Source organism: Thermobia domestica, chromosome 1 (genome assembly GCF_964235325.1).
Source record: "Thermobia domestica chromosome 1, izTheDome1.hap1.1, whole genome shotgun sequence".
Lineage (NCBI taxonomy): Eukaryota > Metazoa > Arthropoda > Insecta > Zygentoma > Lepismatidae > Thermobia > Thermobia domestica.
In genome coordinates this window covers 25,286,224-25,308,529 of record NC_137454.1, presented here as the reverse complement: position 1 = coordinate 25,308,529, position 22,306 = coordinate 25,286,224, and the positions used below count along the sequence as shown (strand labels likewise).

General features: G+C 36.7%; 1 protein-coding gene across 1 annotated transcript in view; it reads left to right on the top strand.

The window, feature by feature from the left end:
* Positions 1-22,306, top strand: part of LOC145665981 (1-acyl-sn-glycerol-3-phosphate acyltransferase alpha-like) — a 42,924-nt gene that overhangs the window by 1,270 nt on the left and 19,348 nt on the right. The window contains exons 2-3 of the mRNA XM_081733089.1: positions 9,351-9,487; positions 13,538-13,722. Coding sequence (XP_081589215.1) covers positions 9,351-9,487; positions 13,538-13,722 — 322 coding nt within the window. The remainder of the gene's footprint in view (positions 1-9,350; positions 9,488-13,537; positions 13,723-22,306) is intronic.

Genomic DNA, 22,306 nt, shown 5'->3' with positions numbered 1-22,306 from the left:
CAAAATCCGTGAGTTAGGCAACCCAACTAACGGCCACTCCAAGAATAATTACGCCTGGTAGAGCAGCTAGAACAGCAGCATGAAGTTGTCCCCATCTGTTAAAAGAACAAAATCGTAAAAAGTGATTTTGTGCAGGACTGACTTTTGAGGCAAAACGTTGACTGACGAAATGACAAAAGGGAATCTTCTTCTTGTACTCACAGTACACAGTACAGTACCAGAAAAAAATATACGGCCAGCAGAGGCACCGATGAGACTTAAATAATCTTATAATTAACTCAAATGAGGGATTAAATAAACAAGTTAACTTACTTCAAATGACTATACATATATGCGTATCAAATAATATACGGATAGACTATGCGGTATATGTATTAGTTTGTTTTTTTTAAACACAAAGCCTTGAGCTGAGTTTTAAAACTATTAACAGTAGTCCTACCTGCAAATCAATTTTTCGGAAATTTTTTCAATTTTCGATTTCTCGCAAAATTTTTCGTTTTTCGTTTTTTCGAAAGATTTTTAGTCTTTCGAAACAATTTTCGTTTTATCGAAAAAAACGTTTTTCGTTTTTCGAAAAAAAAAATCGTTTTCCGTTTTTCGATGATTTTTCGTTTCTCGAAAAGTTTTCGGAATTCGTGTAATGATAATGTGGGAGGAAATGGGAGTACCCCGGGAAAACAAACGGACACGATGTTGTCTGCCACAAATTTACTTGACCTCGGATGAAATGCACAAGAGGTAAGCGTTTTAACACTGAGCTACCGTGCCCCCTTGGATTTTGATTTAATGAAAGGATAGTGTATAATGCCTACTATTGACGAAACTCATCCAATCACGACCAAAATTAGTATGGTTATGGACTGCGATGTATTTCGTACACACGTTAAATGTTATGGTGTTTGGGACTTTGGTTCCAGAGTTATGGCTAATTAAATTTGTGTTTTAAGTTAATGATATCAAGAAATTTCACTAAGACGCATTCAATTAAACTCAAATGTTCTTGACGAAAGTTGGTAGGATCGTAAATATTGATAAGCTTGGTATGCATGTAGGCTCAGTATAAAATATTATGGTGTACAGACTTTTTGTTCCTGAGTTATTAGCTATCAATGTGAGGTTTGAAATCAGTGAAGTCAAGAAATTTCATTAAAGCGCGAAAGATGGAACTCATTCAATTTTTACCAAACTTGGCAAGGTGGTAGATTTTGACGAGCTTAGTAACTATAAAGGTAATCGAGAAAGATCTGTCGCTTTTTCACCCAAAATTTTCAAACATCGATAGGTAACCTAAGACGTACCTGGAAGATCAAAAATAGTCTCCATCAGCATCGACGACCTTCTGCCAACGTTTTGGAAGGCCATGCATTCCATCGCGGTAGAACTTGGTGGGCCGTAAAGCGAAGAAGGTATCAAGTGCATTTTGCACCTGTACTAGGGATTTGAACTAGCGTCCTCTAAGCTGATTGTTCAAGGAATGGAACAGGTAATAATCGGACGGTGCAATGTCCGGGGAGTATAGCGGATGAAATAATATTTCCCATCCAAAGTGCCACGTGGGGCATCCTAGCCACGTGGGGCTTAGCGTTGTCCTGTAACAAGAGGACCCCTTTGCGATTCAGAAGTGCTGGCTGTAGAGTCCTGAGTTTTTTTCTTGAACACAGCTCAACTGCTGACAGTACACAGTTGCATTGATGCTCTGATTAGCTGGTAGCAGTATTTTTTTCTTAAAATACTGTCCAGAAAATTTGGACTTGAACTGAGTAAAATCAAGAAATTTCATTAAAACGCGTTAAACTCATCCGATATTGGCCAAAGTTGATATGGTCATAGACTAACGAGTCTGGTACGCGTGCGAGCTCAGCACGAAATATTGTGATGCACAGACCTTTTGTTCTCGGTTTTTGAGGGATATAAATTAGAAATAATAATTCACAAAGGTAAGCAGTATAAAATTTATATTTTACAGAATATTAAAAAATAATTATTTACTAATAGTGATTATTAATGTGTTATCGACAATATGACATTACTGCTGTATTGCCGGACCAATTTGAAAATCGAAAAAATGGAGCAAAATATCTGCATTCGGTTATATTTGGTTGGATTACATTAAGTTACGTTAGATTATGTTATTACGTGCGCAGTTTTACTATACGGATCCATAGTATAAGTAGTAGTAGGACTAGCACTAGTAGTAGTAGTAGGAGTAGGGGTAGTAGTAGTAGTAGTAGGAACGGGTTAGAAGCCCCGCAGGGGTTGGTTGGGTTCTATTCTCGACAAAATGGGCAAATTAAATATTTACACTAATTTTTCTGTACATTTTACAATCTATGGATCCGTATAGTAAAACAAGTGTACCTCTCCGCGAAATAGTCCATCCGCCTCCACATACAGCGTCGCTTACAACATCAAAAACAACCAGCAAATACAATCACTTTCTGACCTTTTACTATTCCCCTTACCTGACTTTCAATCACTATTCCTCATTAAGTTAAATAAATTCTCCAATTGACCCGGTAAATTTCCTAAAATTGGTCCAGCGATACAGCAGTTAATACAATATATTTTATACTGTAAAAAAAGACTAACAAATTACCTGTATAAACTGATCGTGATAGTATCAGGCAACTCTGTAATAAATTGACTTTTAACAATTGATTTAAAAAAATATGAAACATGAAGTGATTATATGTACTGATACTGATTCTAAAGACTTTTCACTAAGATTCCCCATTCATTTCTCTTATTTTCTATAACTAATTAAGTCACTATCAAAAACAATTTGATTGCTCTCAAAACTAGGCAATACATTTCGGTAAGCCGGAAGAAGTAACGCGTTAGATGAGTGGTTAGCGTTGTAGTTTTGTAATCTGGCAATCCGTGTTCGATTCTCGCCTTCGCCATTTACACCTTTTAGTGTTTCATTTGCAAGGCTGAGCTCCAGTTGGATTCTGCTAAATAAAATATGTACCGTGTCCTGCGAAAACGAACTAAGCGCCACTTTCATACTTTTAAGAAAATTACGTATAAAGGTTGATGTCCAGCATTAATGTAGCCGTAATCAAAAGTGAAATTATGTTTCTTTTTTTGGAAATTTGTTGGTTTTCCTCTCTTTTCGATTGTGCAAAACGTTCTAATGCTTATCAGGAACCAATCGTCGCATTTACGTGGATTTTCAAAGTTTGGCGCTTAGTTCACTTTTGCATAACACGGTACATATAATCTTCAGTGGAGAAATTCAGTAATGATGTAATCCTGAAAATAAAGGAAGAAAGTGAATAAAGAAAACAAGTTACAGAGTTAATTCAGTTAATGGTTCTATATTTGATATTAACAGTTAATTTCGTGCATTTTTAAATTGTTGTTTATGGACACTATATTGACACTATTGTGTATACATTTGCACAAATATTAAACAAATCAGGAACCCTCAGTTATATTTGCAACCTAAGGGGAAATACGTTTAGTAAGGATAAGTTCTCCAACTCGTTTAAGTGTTATCGAATTTTGCATTTTTAATATTTACAAATAAATAACTGCATAACAATATTTAGCATTTTCAAAAGTCATTGAACGAATAATGAAATCAGACAAGTTCTTCTTTCGAAAGTAACATTACATATCAATCAGTGGCGCAAGAACCTAGGAACTCATTAGGGGCTGGGTTTTTCCCTGAATGATTAATCCATACTTTAATTGATTGGCAGATAGGACTACTGTTAATAGTTTTAAAACTCAGCTCAAGGCTTTGTGTTTAAAAAAATAAACGAATACATATACAGCATAGTCTATCCGTATATTATTTGATACGCATGTATGTATAGTCATTTGAAGTAAGTTAACTTGTTTATATAATCCCTCATTTGAGTTAATTATAAGATTATTTAAGTCTCATCAGCGCCTCTGCTGTCGGTACATTTTTTTCTGGTACTGTGATGTGTACTCTGAGTACAAGTAAAAGACTCCCTTTTGTCATTTCGTCACCCAGCGTTTTGCCTCACTCCTGCACAAAAGTACTCTTTACGATTTGTTCTTTTAACAGGTGGGAGCAATTTCATGCAACTGTTCTAGCTGCTCTACCATGCGTTTTCAATCTTGGGGTGGGCGTAGTTTGGTTGTCTAGCTCACGTATTTTGTACCTCAAGAATTTCTGTGGCCCACTGTACAACCCGTATTACTTACTGGCTTATCGAAGCATAACAACAGTCTCAGCTGCGGTTTTGCCCAAGTTCCAGTAAGTTCGTACTAATTAGAAAGACAAGTTCTTCAATAATCTTAACAATATTCATATAACAGATGTAGATTTTGAACTTGTCATATAGGTTTGGCAAATGATTCAAGTTAGTAATTTAGTACATTCTCACGACTTACTCTTTAAAATTGATACGTTGTTAGAAAATGGTTTCGAGAGAAACATGTTTAAAGGCCTTTGGGTTATGGTATTATACAAGTCTAGCTTGGGTTGCGATGTTAGGGATAACAAAGATAGATCTAGAACTTTTAACCCTTTTTAGGTAAATTAGATACTTTCAGTGAAGCGGCTACAGCATCATCCCCATTTATCGTAGGATCATGGTTTATACCTCGTTTCTTTCGCAATAGACCATCCTTTCATATGGTACCATTCCCATTTTCCTATCATGTCCCTCAAGGGGGAAATTTTAAGGGAAATCGGTATTTATCTCTGATTTTTTTTCAAATATTAACCCTTTCCGGCACCTGGTTTTTTGGGCTATTTTTTAGACTTTCAGTCAAGCAGCTACTACATCGTCACTGTTTATCCTAGGATCATGGTTCATACCTCATTCTCTTCAGAATGGAGCTGACTCTCAAATGATACCACTTGCATGCTTATGGGAGCGGGAAAAATGATGTCAAAGGGAACATTTAGGAGGGAAAATTTTTTCTCGCACTTTGGGCCCCTCTGGAGCGGCTCTGTCTGAACGTAGACATATAAAAAAATCTGATAAATAGTACTTGGTATACTGAATGTGTGTGCCAAATTTCAAGTTTCTATCTTGAATACCAAGGGCGGGAGAAATTTTATCAGGAATTCCCACCATGCCCCAAATTACAATAAAACACCATGATCTCAGGTAAAAAAATTCTTGAGACATCCCTAATTACCCTAGGGTCATGTTTCGCCCATCATCCTCTTCAGATTAGAACTGCCTTTCAGGCGGTATGACTCACGTGTCTCCATCATGTATCTAAGGCGGGAAAATGAGGAAAAACAGGATTTTTTGGGTCTAAATATCCTTTTTTCAACTTTTAGCCCCTCTGTTCTCCCCGTTTTAGCGCAGAAATCTGAAAAAAATCTGGTAGATACTACTCGGTGGACTGAATGTTTCCGCACAATTTCAATCTTCTACGTGCAAAAATAAGCCCGCAAAAAATAATACCGAAAATGTCCAAAATTCCCCTATACAGAAGTATATTTTGGTAAAAATTTCCTGACACTTCTTTAATTACCCTAGGGCCATGTGTCGCACATCATCCTCTTCAGAATAGAACTGCCTTTTAGGGGATACCATTCACTTGTCTCCATCATGTATCTAAGGCGAAAAAATGAGGAAAAACTGGATTTTTGGGTAAAAATTTCCCTTTTTTCAACTTTTTGACCCTCTGGATCCCTCCCTGTTTTAACGCTGAAATCTGAAAAAAAATCTGGTAAATACTACTCGGTGGACTGCATGTTTGTGCAAAATTTCAATCTTCTACGTGCAAAAATAAGCCCGCCAAAATACTTTACATAACCCCCCCCCAAAAGTATTACACGAAAATATAAATTTTAGACTTATGACGTCATCACCTCCTGTGTATCGACGCAGGAAGGTGTGAAACCATACGTAATGTCTTCTACAATGCCTCTGGACTTGAAAAACAAAAACAAAAAACAAAACAAAACAAAACAAAACAAAAAAAAAGAAACCGGACAAAAAAGCTCAAATAGGAGAGTTATAACGCAATGTACCATGAAACACCCCGTATGGTACAAATTGTACCATGGGATCCCCAAAGGGTTAAGCCCTTCTGGACCCCCCTTGTTAACGCAAAGATCTGAAAATCAACTGAAAAATACTAAGGGTCTATTAAATGTGTGTTCAAAATTTCAAGCTTCTATCTTGAATACTAAGGGCGGGAAAATATTTACAAATGATCTCCACAATGCCCTTAGATTACTGGAAAAGACCCTGAGCTCAGGGAAAAAATTCCTGGGACATTCCTGTTTATCCTAGGATCATGTTTTGTACCTCATTCTTCAGAATAGAACAGCCTTTTAAACGGCACTATTCACATGTCCGTCATGTATCTGAGGCGTAAAAATCGCGAAAAAAAGAATTTTTTGTTAAAATATCCATCTTTTAACATTTTTGCCCCTCAGGACCCCCTTTTGGTTATCGCAGAGATCTGAAAATCTGATAAATACTACTCGGTATACTGAATGTTTGTGCTACACTTCAATCTTTTAGGTGCAAAAGTAAGCCTGCCATAAAGTAATAAGGGTAGTCCTAACCAAAATTGTTTTTCAGGATCTCAGGTAAAACTTTTCTGAGACATTCTATTAACCCTGGGTTCATGGTTCGTACATCATTCCTTTCAGAATAGGAGATCCTTTGAAATTGTACCATTCACGTTTCTCCATCATGTATGCGAGGCGTGAAAATCGCGATAAAAGGGATTTTTAATCAAAAATCCCTTTTCTTTTCCTTTTTGCCTCTCTGGACCCTCCTCCCTGTGTTAACGCAGAGATCTCAAAAGATAAGATAAATAGTATTTGGTCAACTGAATGTTTGTGCAACATTTCAATCTTCTAGGTGCAAAAGTATGCATGCCAAAAAATATTAAAAATAGGCCTATCAAAAATTTATTTTTTAAGTTAAGAAGTCGTCACCACCTTATGCTTTATTGGTACTTTTAAAATTGAATAATGAAGACAGTACTTTAGTACCTAAAAATAGGTACTAGAACCTAAAACGTTTTAAATGATTATTATATGGTACTAATGTTTGAAAAAGAGATAAAGTAAGAAATCAGTCAATGTATATACAAAAATATATTCTAAGACAAACAACAAATATATGGAAGGCTACCACCAGGATGACTCTTACGTAATCTATTTCTATGCGAACCACCTATATGAGTGAGCAATGAGTTAATATCAACCTTAAAATCACTTAGATGGTTAAGTGAAGAAGATATATGATGGTTCAAAGACAAGTATACATTTGAAGTTGCATGGAATATTCAAAAGAGTTAGTTTTCACTGTATCCTTAAGACATACGTCTACCTGGGTCAAGTCGTTCATAACTTCTAACAACTCCATATGACAAGGAGAAGTATGTGATTCACTAAACGATTTTAAAGCAATGCTTGTCACTAGGATTAAAACTAGAAAAGATACATAGAGAAATAGACTTTGAGCAATCAGATTCTTTAAAACAGTTTATAGACTTAAACACGCATTTGAGAACCAAAACTGTTAATGGCTTTCCGAACGACCTTTATAAATCAATGTGTAACTCAATGTTTGGAAATATCTATGGAAAATATTAGAAAGAGGGCTAATAAGAAGCTAGGAATTGATGCTAGATAATATGAAAAACTAATAAATAAATCAAACTATAGAATTACAACACGTTCACGGAAAGCTTAGTAGCCGAATATGTGAATTGGGTAAACATTTAACTAACAGATGAAGCTGTAGCTATCTTAGATCAATCAAAGAGTTTGATGTATGACTTCCATTACAATATAAAACAACAAAAAACAACAAACCACTTCAACGCCATCTGTCAACGACCGGCTCAATTACGCTCAGCCTAGCGGCGAACACTGTTGAGCGCGCTGCATCGCTCTGTCAGTAACCAGCGTATCGGAAGCTTTCTAGAGCAGTTGGCTTTCACGACTTTGATTCGCGTGACTGCTCAGTTTGTCTCACGACGCTGGGCGAATGCTGAAAATTGTGAAGCATCGGCAGGTACTCGAATCCGGGACCAGTTCGACTTAAGTCCAACGCTCTTACCACTAGACTATGGTGTCCTGGTTTCAATAGGTCCACGTCTCATATAGTCTCGCTGCTGAACGGGACGAAAAACTCAAAATCAACTCAACTCCATTTCAATATGATGAAGCTAAAGTATAGAGATGATATACAGCTATGAATATCTTTATTTTAAAAATGAAAGATTTCTACGTGGATATGAAGAGCTTTATTTAATACTTTGATACAAGTGTATTACCGAACGATAATGGATATAATACACCACAAATGAATTAGAAGATACCTGACAAAATTAAGAATAAACTAAAAGAAATAATATTAGAAGAAATTGTTCGTTTAAGATGAAAGATATATTCCATACAAGCGTTGAGGATTGATGTGAATGATCCAGATTTTAATAACCAAGGGCCTGACACATCCATAAGGTGTCTGGGCCACAATAACCGACTTTGATGAAACTTGGCAGACTAATAGGGCACCTTACAAAACTAATGTAACTAACAGGAATTTGTCGAAGAAGCTGTAGTTTCTGAGATACAGTCGATTCATTAAATATGACATTTGTCGTGATATCTTGGGAACGGCTCCACCGAGATCAAGCACACTTTGCAAGCCATGATAGATACATGATAGCTTTAAAACGAAATTAAAACGAATTATCTGCACCTGCGCAGAACTGTGCATAATGCGCAAATATTTGTGCACATGCGCATATCTCGAAAACGTGAAGACTGCGATATATTTCTCTCTTGCTTAGTTTGAACTATATGACGAGTATAACGTAAGAAAAGAAACTAGACTCAAAGGTGAGCGTTTTCAAGCAACTGAGGTGAGATGTTGGGGGTGGTCTGCCCCCGGATACCCCTTCTAGTTACGGCACCCTGTCTGGCTTCTCAGCCATCCATTTCAATTACACCTCTGTAAAAGCCATGTAGTTAACGTTAATAGTTGCAATATTCGGCTCGTAGTGATATCAGGTACTGTGTCAAAATTGTTATGCAGAAAAATTGTTAAATGTTAAATGATTTCGCAATGGCGCGGTAAGAGCCGAAATTACCTGCTTTTACACAGTTTTCTGTCAAAAATGGTTGTTGAATTGTTAATATTTTAGCACTGGATACCATGATCTAAAACCACAAATAAAATAAAGTCAATTCAAAAATATATATGTCCAAAATATAAAGTGTTTCCGAATAAAAAATTGTTTTTAAAACTAAGTTGATTATAAACTTATCACAGCGCCACCTTGCTTTTCCAACGGTATACAATCTTGTATCAACAAATAACGTGAAACAGAATACATACTAAAACACAGAATTCATACGTTCTTGTCATTTATTTCAGGTTTTTCGCATCGTTGTGTCAATTTATTCTGAAAATAACAGGAATTCATTCAACACTTAAAGGTTTGGAAAACTATGATCCAGCCAAAGCGCCATATGTTCTAGTCGCCAATCACCAATCTATTCTGGATAGTTTAGGTAAGTTATTTAAGAAATACCGCATGTAAAAGTATTTTCCGTTACACAGGCCTGCAAAGATTTTGTAGCACGAAATATGTTACGAAATACAAATCAAATTTTATTCCTTGTAGCGAGCCTCAGAGAATAGGTAGTGTCTGTGACTGCTTGAATGTGCATTCTACTATTATGAGCGTTTCCGTTGTGACTGATTTTTATCAACGTAAATAAGCAAAATACAACTATGTTCTGAACACTATAAAGTATTTATTCTACTTTTCTTTCTCGCATCTCTTTTCGTATCTCTGCCGTTCCAACCTTGCCACAACAAAATTACTCTCACCGCGCTTATATTACCTTTTCACCGAGATCTGGAGCCGATTAATTTCAATATAAGCACCATCGATTGGTGTTTAACGGGAATTTTAGTATACTCAACGCAGTTTGGTTACTAATAAATTGATATGGGACGTATGTGAAATTCAATGATGTGTTGCTCGACGAATATAGATGAACTTGTAAGTCCAAATCACATGCAGATTGTACAAACATCAAAATTAATTACAATTCATTTCTTTATAATTCGTAAAATAATAATAGACTACGTTTCGAGCTCGATATGTTTTATAGATCAGTAATAACGCTTTTATTAGGTTGCTTTTGCGTTCACATAATTGTAATATTTACGTCGATGCCTCTTCAATATGTCCAGTTTGAAGTCTACTGCTGATAGTATTATCCAGGTATACAGAGTTGTAGGGGCTCGTAGTTGATCGTATGCCTTGAAATCCTGGGTAACAAACGTCTCCACGCCGACGTCTTTGTAACTCTCTCTTTTTAACACATTAACTAACAAACTTCTTCTTTTGACAACTGCTCATAATGTACAGTTCTTACACACACATTGAACTATAACACAGTTTATCAATTTAACTTAAAACCCACTAACTGGGTGAGCAAGGGTGCGCCCAGCACTCCTGCCACGTTCGAACTCTATCTCTTGAATGAATTGTCTTCTACACCAGTTCCTTTGTGCTGCAGTTCTTGAAGGAAAATTTCCCGATTTCATTATATCATCGGGACTGAAACAATGGTTAATTAGCGCTGATACAGTCCTTAGGAATGCAATACGAGGCGACTTTCTTTCTTTTTAACAACTTAAGGAGTTCTGGGCGATTCACGTCACAACCAACTTACCGTATTTGCGCTAATATAAGCAGCATGCAAATATAGGCCGCGCTTAAACTTTTGACACGAGATTATACAAAAAAGTAAATCTCAAATATATGCCACAGCACTAAATTTACGAGAAAGCTCAATTAGACAACACTTTGGGATGCATCTCTCTCCCTCCGCTTCTTCAACTCCCGAATGACTAAGGGTGACTCCTGAAGATGACCGTCTTTGTGATAGTGACTCTGAGCAGCATTCTGAATCGTCTAGAGAGTGTGAAGAATAAGACGCTCGTGATTCTGAGATGGTGGAATGTGATTGTGCTTGATTTGGGTGGATACAAACAAGCTGACAGTTTTGCAAAACAAAATTGCTTTTCTGTTTTCAAGAACAGTTACTGTATATAACTATTCCGTATGTATTATATATATTGTATAATAAAGATACATATTCCTGTTAATAAAAGTATTAATATACAAGTGTTTTTCGTGTCAGTTTAGGGTCTTACCACTGGTACCAATGAAGGTGGCAATTCTTGCGAACAAAATATTTTTCTGCTATTTCCCTGTTATGTCTTTGATGCTTTACAAAAGTAACTGCAGTAACTTGTAATGGTATTAATTATAAACTAGAAGATACGTGTACATGTCATTTTGAATTTGACAATTTATGATCTGAGAGAGAAAACAAGATAGACAATGAACTGTGACTTGTCTCCTATATCCCTTCCTCTTTGCCCTGGCTGTGTAGGTGAAAATGTTGTTTGTTTTTCATGTTTTGCATTGAATTTGTTACATTGCATTATCAAAGACCTATCTTTATCAAATAGTTATGAAGTATGTTAACACGAGAAAATGTATCTTGTAAATGGATGATATAAAGTAATAAAGCTCTTCTTTTCTTGTATGGTTAAAGAAGTGGATGTCTTCGAGTTTCGTATTTTGATAATTCTGGATGCGATCATCGTTGGCAGTTATGATTTAGTTTCCCCTGAATTTTTATCTTAGCAAAAGAAAGAGAATAATAAGATTAACCAAAGTTAATTAATTAACCATTGGTTAATAAAAAGAATGTATTTTCTACGTTTTATTTTCGCTATGTCCAGAAAACATGCACACAGAGGGAATATCTACGATTAGGAGCTTCCATTGCATTTAAAAGCAAGACGATATTCCTCGGTTATAAATGAATCCGTACAGTTATCGTTTTAGAAGTGGAAGAAATTATCTTGTATTCAAACCAACAAATATGTTTTAATTAAGTGGGACGAAACGGGAGAACCCCGAGAAGATCCACGCACACGGTGTTTGTCCATCAGAAAGTTCACTTAAGTAGTGAACATTATAGAAAGGTATCATGTTACTTAACTTTTCTGTTATAAATGTCAGTGAGAGTTTGAATCCTGGTTGTCAAGTGCCTTAGTTTTTTTTCGCTACCTCCTTGTTCCGACAGCTTGTCATTGCTAGAGGCGAGAAGAATGGATAGAGTCATATTATTTGTCCTTTTTACAGCTTTAAATCATTGGAAAGGAAGACCATACACTGAAATAAATTCGCGATGAATTGCTCTTCTTCAAATAATCAAAGATAATCACTGATAATTAATAAAATTCCGATTGAATTACATTTTCTCCCACTCCTTTGTGGAGAAACCCAATTGGACCAACGAATTTCTTGATTGAATCACTGGTTGCTCTAAAGGTAAAAATAGCTCTCACAACACTTCAAATAAATGGCGTGGAAGACCCGGCTTCGTTTTCTGGCGGGATATTATATGGTTTGGATCGCCTGTTGAGCTGTAGATCCAACTCTCATATAGCCTTCCTGCTGAACGGGACGCTAAACTGAAATCCAATTTAATACTTCAAATGAACGTTTCTTTCCTACCAAATAAAGTGGCTGGCAAACGGGAAGCTTGTATGGGCAAAAAATGTGTTCCTCTCTAGTCTCCATAAGCTCGTGATTTATTTTTAAAATGATTTACACACCCCAGAACAGTGGTTCTCAAACTATCCGATAACGCGACCCCCATGTTCATTCGGAAAGTGATCTGCGGACCCTTTTGTGATGCTATCTGAAATTTCACTTGGTGTTTAAAAAAATATGCTAATTAGAATTACCACTGACAAGAAAATTATCAAAAAAAGATATATTCTAAAGATATATGATTGTTTCCTAGTGAACGAAATGGCAAATGAAAATACAGTAACTTGCCATGGAAGCTCCTAAGCTCCTAAGGAAGCCCCACACCTACCTAGGTATGATTTTCACACTCTTGCAAACGTTTTAGATTGTTTTGTCCAACCCTTGTATTTCAGATTTTAGGTTTCGCGGACCCCACTTTAACAACTACTGTCCTAAAATATCCATACGACGCTATTGTGTCCACAAGAGTCATTTATGGACCGGAGGGGACAATTGACCGTCTGTGTTTCATAAACACATGCTACTTAATAGTAAATTGTGTACTAATATACTAACAAAAAAACGTAAAACTCTTATGTCGGTGTGGTACGGCAGCTCGGTCGTGGAGCAATCAACTTTACGCAGTTTGATTCACGGCCAAGTAAGTTTGTGGTGCACTACGTAGCGTCCATAGCTATTCTCGAGGTACTCCAGCTTCCTCTTATATTCGCATTCCATCATCATTCACTTGTCTTAATAATCCGCCTCAATTATGGTGAAGGACACAACCATGGGATGTTAAACTGAAAATATTTCATTTCTTTATATTGGTAGACAACCTCTCAGCTTCCCCCTCCCCTCCTGGAAAATTCTGCAATGACACTACTGATTGTGTTATATGGTATGTGTTTTAAAATTACTGTAGACATGTTGAAGCACAATATTGAATACATAATTCAACTCATTTTACTAAAAGTATTGTTTTCATTTTTAGTTCTAAATGCAATTGGAGGTCCTCTTCAACCTATACTTGCTATTGTAAAAAAATCCACCTTATTTATCCCATTCATTGGAATATATCTTTGGTTGGTTGGCAATATCTTTGTGAGGAGATGCAACTCAGAGGCTGAAAGGGAAAAATTAAACAACGAAGTTGCACTACGAATCCATAGAGACAGAGTAAGTATTCGTTCTTTGGGGATCAACATTGAAATTTGGGTAAACGGAAGAATATCAGAGAAACCTCAAACCATGAACACAAACGGTTGTTGAACCTCAACACGGTTTCAGATCGAGCCACTAACATTTGGCACTACAGATGAGCATACACTTCATATTATAAACAACCTTCTCTCTATCACTGCAACTAGTAGTTTGAAATGGCGTTGAAACCCAGAACATCTCCTCTCGTTTGACCGAGGTCTTTATTATGGAGGTACAACCAACTCCATTGTGGTTATTGTGTAGGTATTGCTTGTGACTGTTTTGAGGCAAAAATTTTCTAAGTCAAACTTCAGATATCTTCGGGAAGCTCTTTACCAAAGATAGTAAGTTCCGACCAATGAACCAACCTACGCAATCGGGAAAGAACGTTCACATGTATTTTTAAGTGTAAGAAGTCGTGTTGAAACGTTATTAAGAGTAGAAAACATTACCTTCATTGAAATAATAATGATACAGTATTTTGAAATTATGTATGCGTGTGAGCAGATGCTGGTTTTGTTGTTCAGGGTTCAATACGTAACGGAACATTAACAATTAAAGGAAAGATAGCGAATATAGTTCTGGCATCCATAGTAGAATAAAAAAGACAATAGAGACAAAAAACAACAGCATATGCTACGAATATGAATGTCATTGCCTTGGAAGTTCAGTTATATTTCTTCAGAAGGAGATCGCCAGAAGTATTAATGATATCTCAGTGAAATACTGCGGGATTTCTAGTCGAGACGTCGTGAGTTCGATTCCCGTTTTTGTATTTATTGTTATATTCCTACATGAATATTTATGTGCAATAATTGCATCAATATATATATATATATATATATATATATATATATATATATATATATATATATATATATATATATATATATATAGAATCATTTCAGGAAATGAGTAATGAATATGTTTATACCGGTAACATCTGAAACGTGCTGGGTATCGAGAGAAGGTCGGTGTATTATATATAAAATGTGGTCAATTAAACCAGATTGAGAGTAATATGATTATTTAACTAAAATCATTGCAAAAATGTAATATTTTCATTTCTGCAGGGAAAAGTCTTTGATAGACGTGACTAAGAAATAAAACCGAGAAATATACTAACGACCATGCACTCAAGCATGGTTCACTGCATCAGTACTGATGAATTATTTGATTGCCAAGGAAAAAGATTAACATTAAAATCACTAATTCTAATAATGGTTCTTTTAACGATAGAAAGTTAATAATTTGTGTATAAATTTGTAATTTTTGCTGTCCTTAAGAATACTACAACATGTACAAATTTTGCTATTTATATTGTAAGGTTCCGCATGTCTTCACACCATGCTGTAACCATGTGTTTACTACACGTGCTTGCAGTAAATAAACACACTTCAGACGACAGTAACGAAGAGGAGTCGCTCACCATCGCCAACAGTCAGCAAGATGGAGATAAACAAAGGTAGTCGACATTTTAGGATAAAAGACGACAGCACACCTGAATAAGTAAAAATCTCACCCGGTTGATCACACTATCAAAAGCCCTAAGGCGCATGGCCATTGGGTTCCTTATTCCACCTATATATTAGAGGAAACTACCTATTGTAATATAGTTTTGTACTCAAGAAAATCTTTTATAATAAAAGGTGATGGGAAAGTCCAATATCCCATGTACCGTATTTTGCTCTACCCTACATAACAGAGAAAGTTTTACAATATTAAACTTGACCTTTTAAACTGTCCATTGAAATTGCTAGAAAAAGCCGAAACAGACCGACCATTTTAGCAAACTTTATAAGATTCGACAAATGCTTTTACATTTTGGGTTCTAATTAACGCAATCAAATGAAACAAAAGTCTATCGTACTATAAACTGATCGTTTATGAATCACTCGTATGGCTCATGGATAATTTAGAACTCTTTGTCCCATGGATCATAAACAGTTTAAATGTTAACAGCGCAACCTCTAAAAGCTTGCTATTCATATCAAATTTAGGAGTACCAAAACTTATTTTTAAAAAAACATGGTACCAATTAAACTTAATAGTAGAACAACCTATGAAAAGATTGCTATTCATGTTAATAGGACTACACAATTTTGTTCTTATGTTGATCATATTAGTAATAGAATGATCTGATATCTATAAACCTATACTTATAAATAATCTGATATTAATATTAAAGTAAATAGTAGTTTAACCTATAAACAATTCACTTCTTCCGTTAAGCTTGATAGTAGTAGTACGCCGTACAAAATGTCTGCAAATCAAATCAAATTTTAAGTACCGTAAGCTACAAAAAAATGGTTTTTTCGTTAACTCAATAATACTGCAACATATTATAATCTTTGGAAGTCACAATAACCCTATGATAGTGTGCTCTCGTCTTGTGCGTTCCAGGTTCGATATTTTCTCGTACAAAATTCTCATTTTTCCTCCTTCTTTCTTCATTCCACTACTTTTCATCATCATCATCGTCGTCACTATGTCTCTGAAACTTGGAGCAAAATAAGAGACGTTTAAAAGTTTAAAAGTTTGGCTTCCAGATCACACTTAAAAATACATCACACAACAGTTTCTTTCTATATTAAACTTAATAGCAGAACAAATTTAAGACCTTTTCCATTCATGTTCAATGTAGTAATAGCACAATCTTTAAAATTTTGTTATACATATTAAACTTACTACTTACATAACCTGTAAAGTTTACATTCCGTATTAAAAATAATTGTAGCACAATCTATATAACACTTGTCATTAATATTCAGTTTATTAAACTTAATAGCAGAACAAATTTAAGACCTTTTCCATTCATGTTCAATGTAGTAATAGCACAATCTTTAAAATTTTGTTATACATATTAAACTTACTACTTACATAACCTGTAAAGTTTACATTCCGTATTAAAAGTAATTGTAGCACAATCTATATAACACTTGTCATTAATATTCAGTTTATTTGTGGTACACTCCCCATCAAAAAAATTGCGACAGCTAACGCCGTGCAGCTAGGCCACCCAATATACACCTTATCCCATAATCGTGTCTGGTAAAGAGACTCCCTCTCTCTCCTGCTTTCTTCTCTCCCATACTACAATTAGCTAACAACATGAACGCAATTATAATTTCAAACTACACATGTATTAGTATTGATAAAATGAAATAACAAAACCGAGACGAAACAAGATTCACAAGTTTATTTAGGGAGAAACTGAAACACATAAAATGAAAAATTGAAACCAATGGATGTCTATTACTCAGAGGTTCAGAAATGAGAAAAAGAAAGAGAGAGAAAGAGAGAGAGAGAGACAGACAGACAGACAGAAAAGGCGAGAGAAGAAGAAAAAGGAAAGGGAGAACAGATAAAAATGTTGAATTTTAAACTTAGTAAGAAAAGAACCTAACATTATAAAGTTCCGTTACCAGAAACCCAACCGTAATATAGAAATAACGCTTGTTTTTATATATTTTTTCAGGACTATTCGAATATATAGAGGATGTTTGAAACATTCATTAAGTCACTTTCAAAAAGGATAGCATACTCAATTTCTAGTAGAATTTTAGATCTCACAGACACATCTAAGATAATATCAACAGTTTAACACATGCTTTGTTTTCGTGTGGTTCGGTTGTAAATTCGGTAGTGTTCAGTGGGCGAACTGATGCAAACTACATTCTATTAAACCCAGTACGTAGCGTAGGTCATATCTTCCATTCCAGACTACTAATGCAAAGTGAACACAAAAAAAAAAAAAACGAAAAGAAAAGAAAAAGGAAGAAAGAAAGATAACATTGAATGAGTGCTATTTTACTGGTAAATTATAAAAAAAATATCCTATATTAAAAGTCCAAACCGTATCCTAATGAAAAGTTACAAATGTTCAAATGGAAAATTATATGTTCCTTACAGATATAGCAGACCTTGTATTTTTCAAATTTTAACGTGAATAAATCCCATTGAATTATAAGAAGGAAACAAATTTGTATCGAACTAGTATAAATTGATTTTTGTTTTCAAATAACCAATGAGGTTGCCATTTTCTAATCTTTTTCAAAGAGTTATCTCTTCCAAACATGCAACATCACTTTCATCTCTTGCGAATATAATGTTGTAAATTGCACAGATAGAATGAACACGCTAGAGCTCAAACGAATGATATTGGTTAGCTTATGGACCACCATTCGGTCGAGGTTTCAAACCGGTAGTAACTCGGTAATTCGACTGAGACTCAGTAACCCAGATGATAAAAAAGATATTTTACTTATTCCCTTGTGTTTAGACAGGATGCCTTTCAAAGATGACCAGGACTGGAGATGTTATGCGAAGAGCACGAAAAACTCGACGCTCCAGTTGCCAGTTAATTACATTTTCCAGACAAGTTCTATGGGTCATTTGCTCCGTTTTAACTTTGGAACATGCACACGCACATGAAGTTCGAGTGTACGTGAGAGATAGGGGGAGGTGAAAGATGCAACGACAGGATAGGGAAACGTCAAGAAAGAGAGAGAGAGAGATAGGGACGAATATAAATATGAAACATACTTATCATTACAACATATGATGAAGAACATACACACTGTTTATTCGAATTCTCGCCAGTGATGCTTTGTAAGTTCTCCAACAGAAGATAAATCTCTGTTTGCAGCCATTATTTTATGCGAAAAAGGTATACTATCTGACAGGGAATCGAACCCAGATTTTCCGCTTTGAAGTCTGGTACTTTACCACTACACCACTGATTGCTTTGTCTAACCTTTGTTTAACAAATGCTGTAATAATTCTTTCTGAGAACGATAACACGAAAAATGTTTACTGCAGATCAATGAAGGGTTTCCAATTTCCTGGTAAATCTCTTGCCCTTTCCCAACCAACATTCGTAAATCGTCTCTACCATGATAAAGGTGTTTACTTCCACATTCTTAAGCATTGCATGTCGAATATGAGAAATCGATTTTTTACTATTACTTTGTAAAGAATACACCTTGGCATGAACAGGATTTGAACCTATGCTGGACAACTTTATTAATCGTGAAAGTGAGTACTCAGCTTCACAAACATAAGAAACAGAAAGAAAGAACAATAATAAAAATAAAATACAGAAAAAAAGGAGAGAGAGCGCGAAAACTTTATTGCAAAACAACTCCTAAAAACCGGCTAAAATAGTGCCGATCGCATTCTGGAGGATAAAGCTTAGGACGTGTGCCTCTCAAAAAATCAAAATAAGTGCACGCATCCAACAAGGGCACATAGCGCTGGAGATAGGCGAGAGTACTGGCTGCAAGAAAGAGCACGGCCCGATGTTTAGTTGGGGGGGGGGGCAAACGAAAATCAGGGAATAACATATGTTCCACCGTAAACTGAGAGGGCGGACGACGAGTGATACGGCCCACCAATTCCTGAAAAGCGTGCCAGATAGAAGGGGCTCCAGCACATTGGGTATAGCGGCGAGCCAAAGTGTCTTCTTGGTTGCATTTATCACACAACGCATCAGGAACGCATTGAATCTCGAACAATCTCGCGCGTGTAGGAATAAGATGCTGGACAACCTGAAAAGAAAGGACTTGCATATACGAAGGTATTACGGAGTTCGCGAGATTGATCCACACTTGCTGCCAACCGACGTGTGGAAAAAGGTTACGACGCGCAGCTGCGTCTGAGGATAGGTTAACATGGCAAGAGCAGAGTATAACGAACGGGCATTGTGTGTCCGCGGGTTGAGGATCGCCCCGGAATACGTCCAATAGCGATTGAAAGTTCGGAACTACGCGGACACTGGGCATAAAAGTGAATGAGGGGGATTCATAGGATGTTCATAATCCGGCCAGAAACAACTAAACCAGTGATTAGTGAAAGAACCAGCTGAAGAGAGCGCGGAGTAAGAGTATGAAATGAACAAAGTTTGGCATTTTAAGCGAATGTTGACCAAGCCTAACCCACCCATAGAACGTGGCAGATAAATGGCAGTACGCGGAAGACGGAAATAAAACCCGCTTCAGATATGCCAAAGGAACAGAGATTCAATTCGTTTGACGTATATCTCCGGTACGGGAAAAACTCGCGCCCGGTATCACAGCTTGGGTGCAACATAAATATTAATAAAGTGTATACGGTGTAGTAAATGAAGTCGACGAAAGCGCTGGGAATAAAACAAACGGCGTACTTGTGTTAATAGGGGTGCCCAAATCTCATCATAGTGGGGAGTATGTTGGGACGTAAAGGGTATGCCTAAGATAGTTAAGGAAGACACATGCGGTAAATTTGGGGAACCAGCAGTGTTGACAGGTAACTGAAAATGACTAAATTGTAACACATGAGTTTTCCTGTCATTATAGTGAAGACCAGCGCTACGGAAATAGCGCTGCAGAACAGGAAAAACGTCCTGAAGAGACTCAGAATCCACTCCAGTATTGGTTAAATCATCAGCGAAACCGAAACTATTTTGCTGCGAAAAAGTGAGGGTCCCGAGAGGGATAATGTGGCCAAACGGTAAAGAAGCGGTTCGAAAATTAAAGCAAACAATATAGTGCTGAAACAACATCCTTGGCGCAAACCACGCTGTAACGAAATGAGCGGAGATAAATGGCCATTAATTTGAATACGGAAATTCGCCGTAGCATACAGATTCAATATTACCTGGCAGAAAGCTGAAGGAAAGCCCCAGGCTTCAAACGTTAAGCGGAGAAAGTTATGATCTACGCTATCATAAGCTTTAGCCAAATCAACTGCGAGGGCTTCTGCAGGAACCTGACGAAAGTGAAAATATGCAAAAAGCTCTCGGAGAGAACGAAGAGTGTAGTGAATGTTATGAGTTTTGTGTAGCGCCGCCTGGAACGGACTAATTAATCGTTGGATAATAGGACGAACATCTTTATCTGTTAGAACCTTCGCAAATAATTTCAGGTCTACTGGCAATAAGGAAGTAGGCCGGTAATCGGAAACCTCACGTGCAGTAGGCGATTTCAGGATAAGCACCACTATAGCCGTATTGTGATAAAAAGTTTCACCCGAGAGCCACGAGTTAAAGAGCGAAACAAGAGTCACTCTGAGAAAAGGCCAATAACGCATATAAAAGGAAAATTTCAAACCGTCGACCCCTGGGGAACTGCGGCCTTTGGGACGCCTGAGAACAGAAGAGATCTCTTCCTCTGTGATTGGACGCATCAAATCATGACTATCACTTTCTGACAGCTTGTGAGGGATGAATGACAAAAATTCAGGTGTTGAAGTGTAATCCATAGTCTGCGTGCTCGCAAACTCGGTATAGTACCGAGTAAATTCTTGTAAAATGTTGAGCGAATCAGTCGTGATATTGCCATCCGCCAAGACAAGGGACTCGATGAAAGTGGCACGCCTTTGACGCAACAAGAGATCTACGTGGTACAAATAAGATGTTTCCTCCGGAAAACAACGATATAAGTCCTCTGAAAGATATGCTTGAAGCGAGGCGTGAGAATATTTGGCGCATTCGACGTTTAAGATCATTGATACTGGCTTGATTGACAAGGGACGGTGGTGCCGCCCAAAGTTCACAGAGAGCACGGTAGAAAGAATCATATAACTGACGATCGTGTTACGTCCACGCCATTGAAAAAAGCTAAATATTTTGGGTTTACAATATTGACTCCACCATGCTCCTACCGTTGGATAATATTGTTGCATTTTACACCAGTACTCAAAACGCGAAGTAAACGCTTCTACCACTTAAGCTCGTGACATCACATCATTGTTAATCTTCCAAAAGGAAGGGCCACGTGCGGCAGGAAGAGAAAACTGTAACTTAAAGGCTACTTCGACCGCTGCATAATTAGACAGCGGGACAGGTATAGTTAAAACGTGGAACACTGATTTACATAAAGGGTCCGTGACGTATGCCCTGTCGAGGCGACTGTAAGTGGTAGAAGAGGAAAATGTCATTGCGTTCTTAGAGGTAATCAGCGCATCATGTAACTTGAGAGCGCGCACCAGCTCAACTAAAGCATGACACGGAGGGGAAGGGGTGAGAGAGTCACGAGGATCAAACACCGCATTAAAGTCACCCACCACAATACAGTGGTGAACGCGAGAAGGAAGCAAAGACGGAATAGTTGTGGCAAAAAAAACTCTTCCCTTTCTCGTATCTTAAGATATCCTGAATAAGCATATAAACAGATTAAGCACATATCTTGAATGTAGCAGCGAATTGCCCTACCATTAGGTGACAACATTATTCTATCGTAGGTTAAGCCTTTGCTCACTAAAATAGCAACACCAGTAGAAGATTCACAATTAATAATGGCATTATAATCAGTAAGAAATTCAAATCAATGGAAAGTCAGTTCTGTTAAATAACATACATCTGGGCGACGCCCCTCGATAAATTGTTTGAGTAGCGATATATTTTGCGCTGAACTAATCCGATTAATATTTAGCGAAAGGAGGGTGAAAGAGCTTATCATTGGCATACTCATATTCAACAAGAAAAATTATATAGAAAAAAGTACTTACTTAAAGAACCCGGAGGTAAGCCGTTGTAGAAAGAACCCAAAGATACAACAAAAAGCTTGCCCACTGATATACT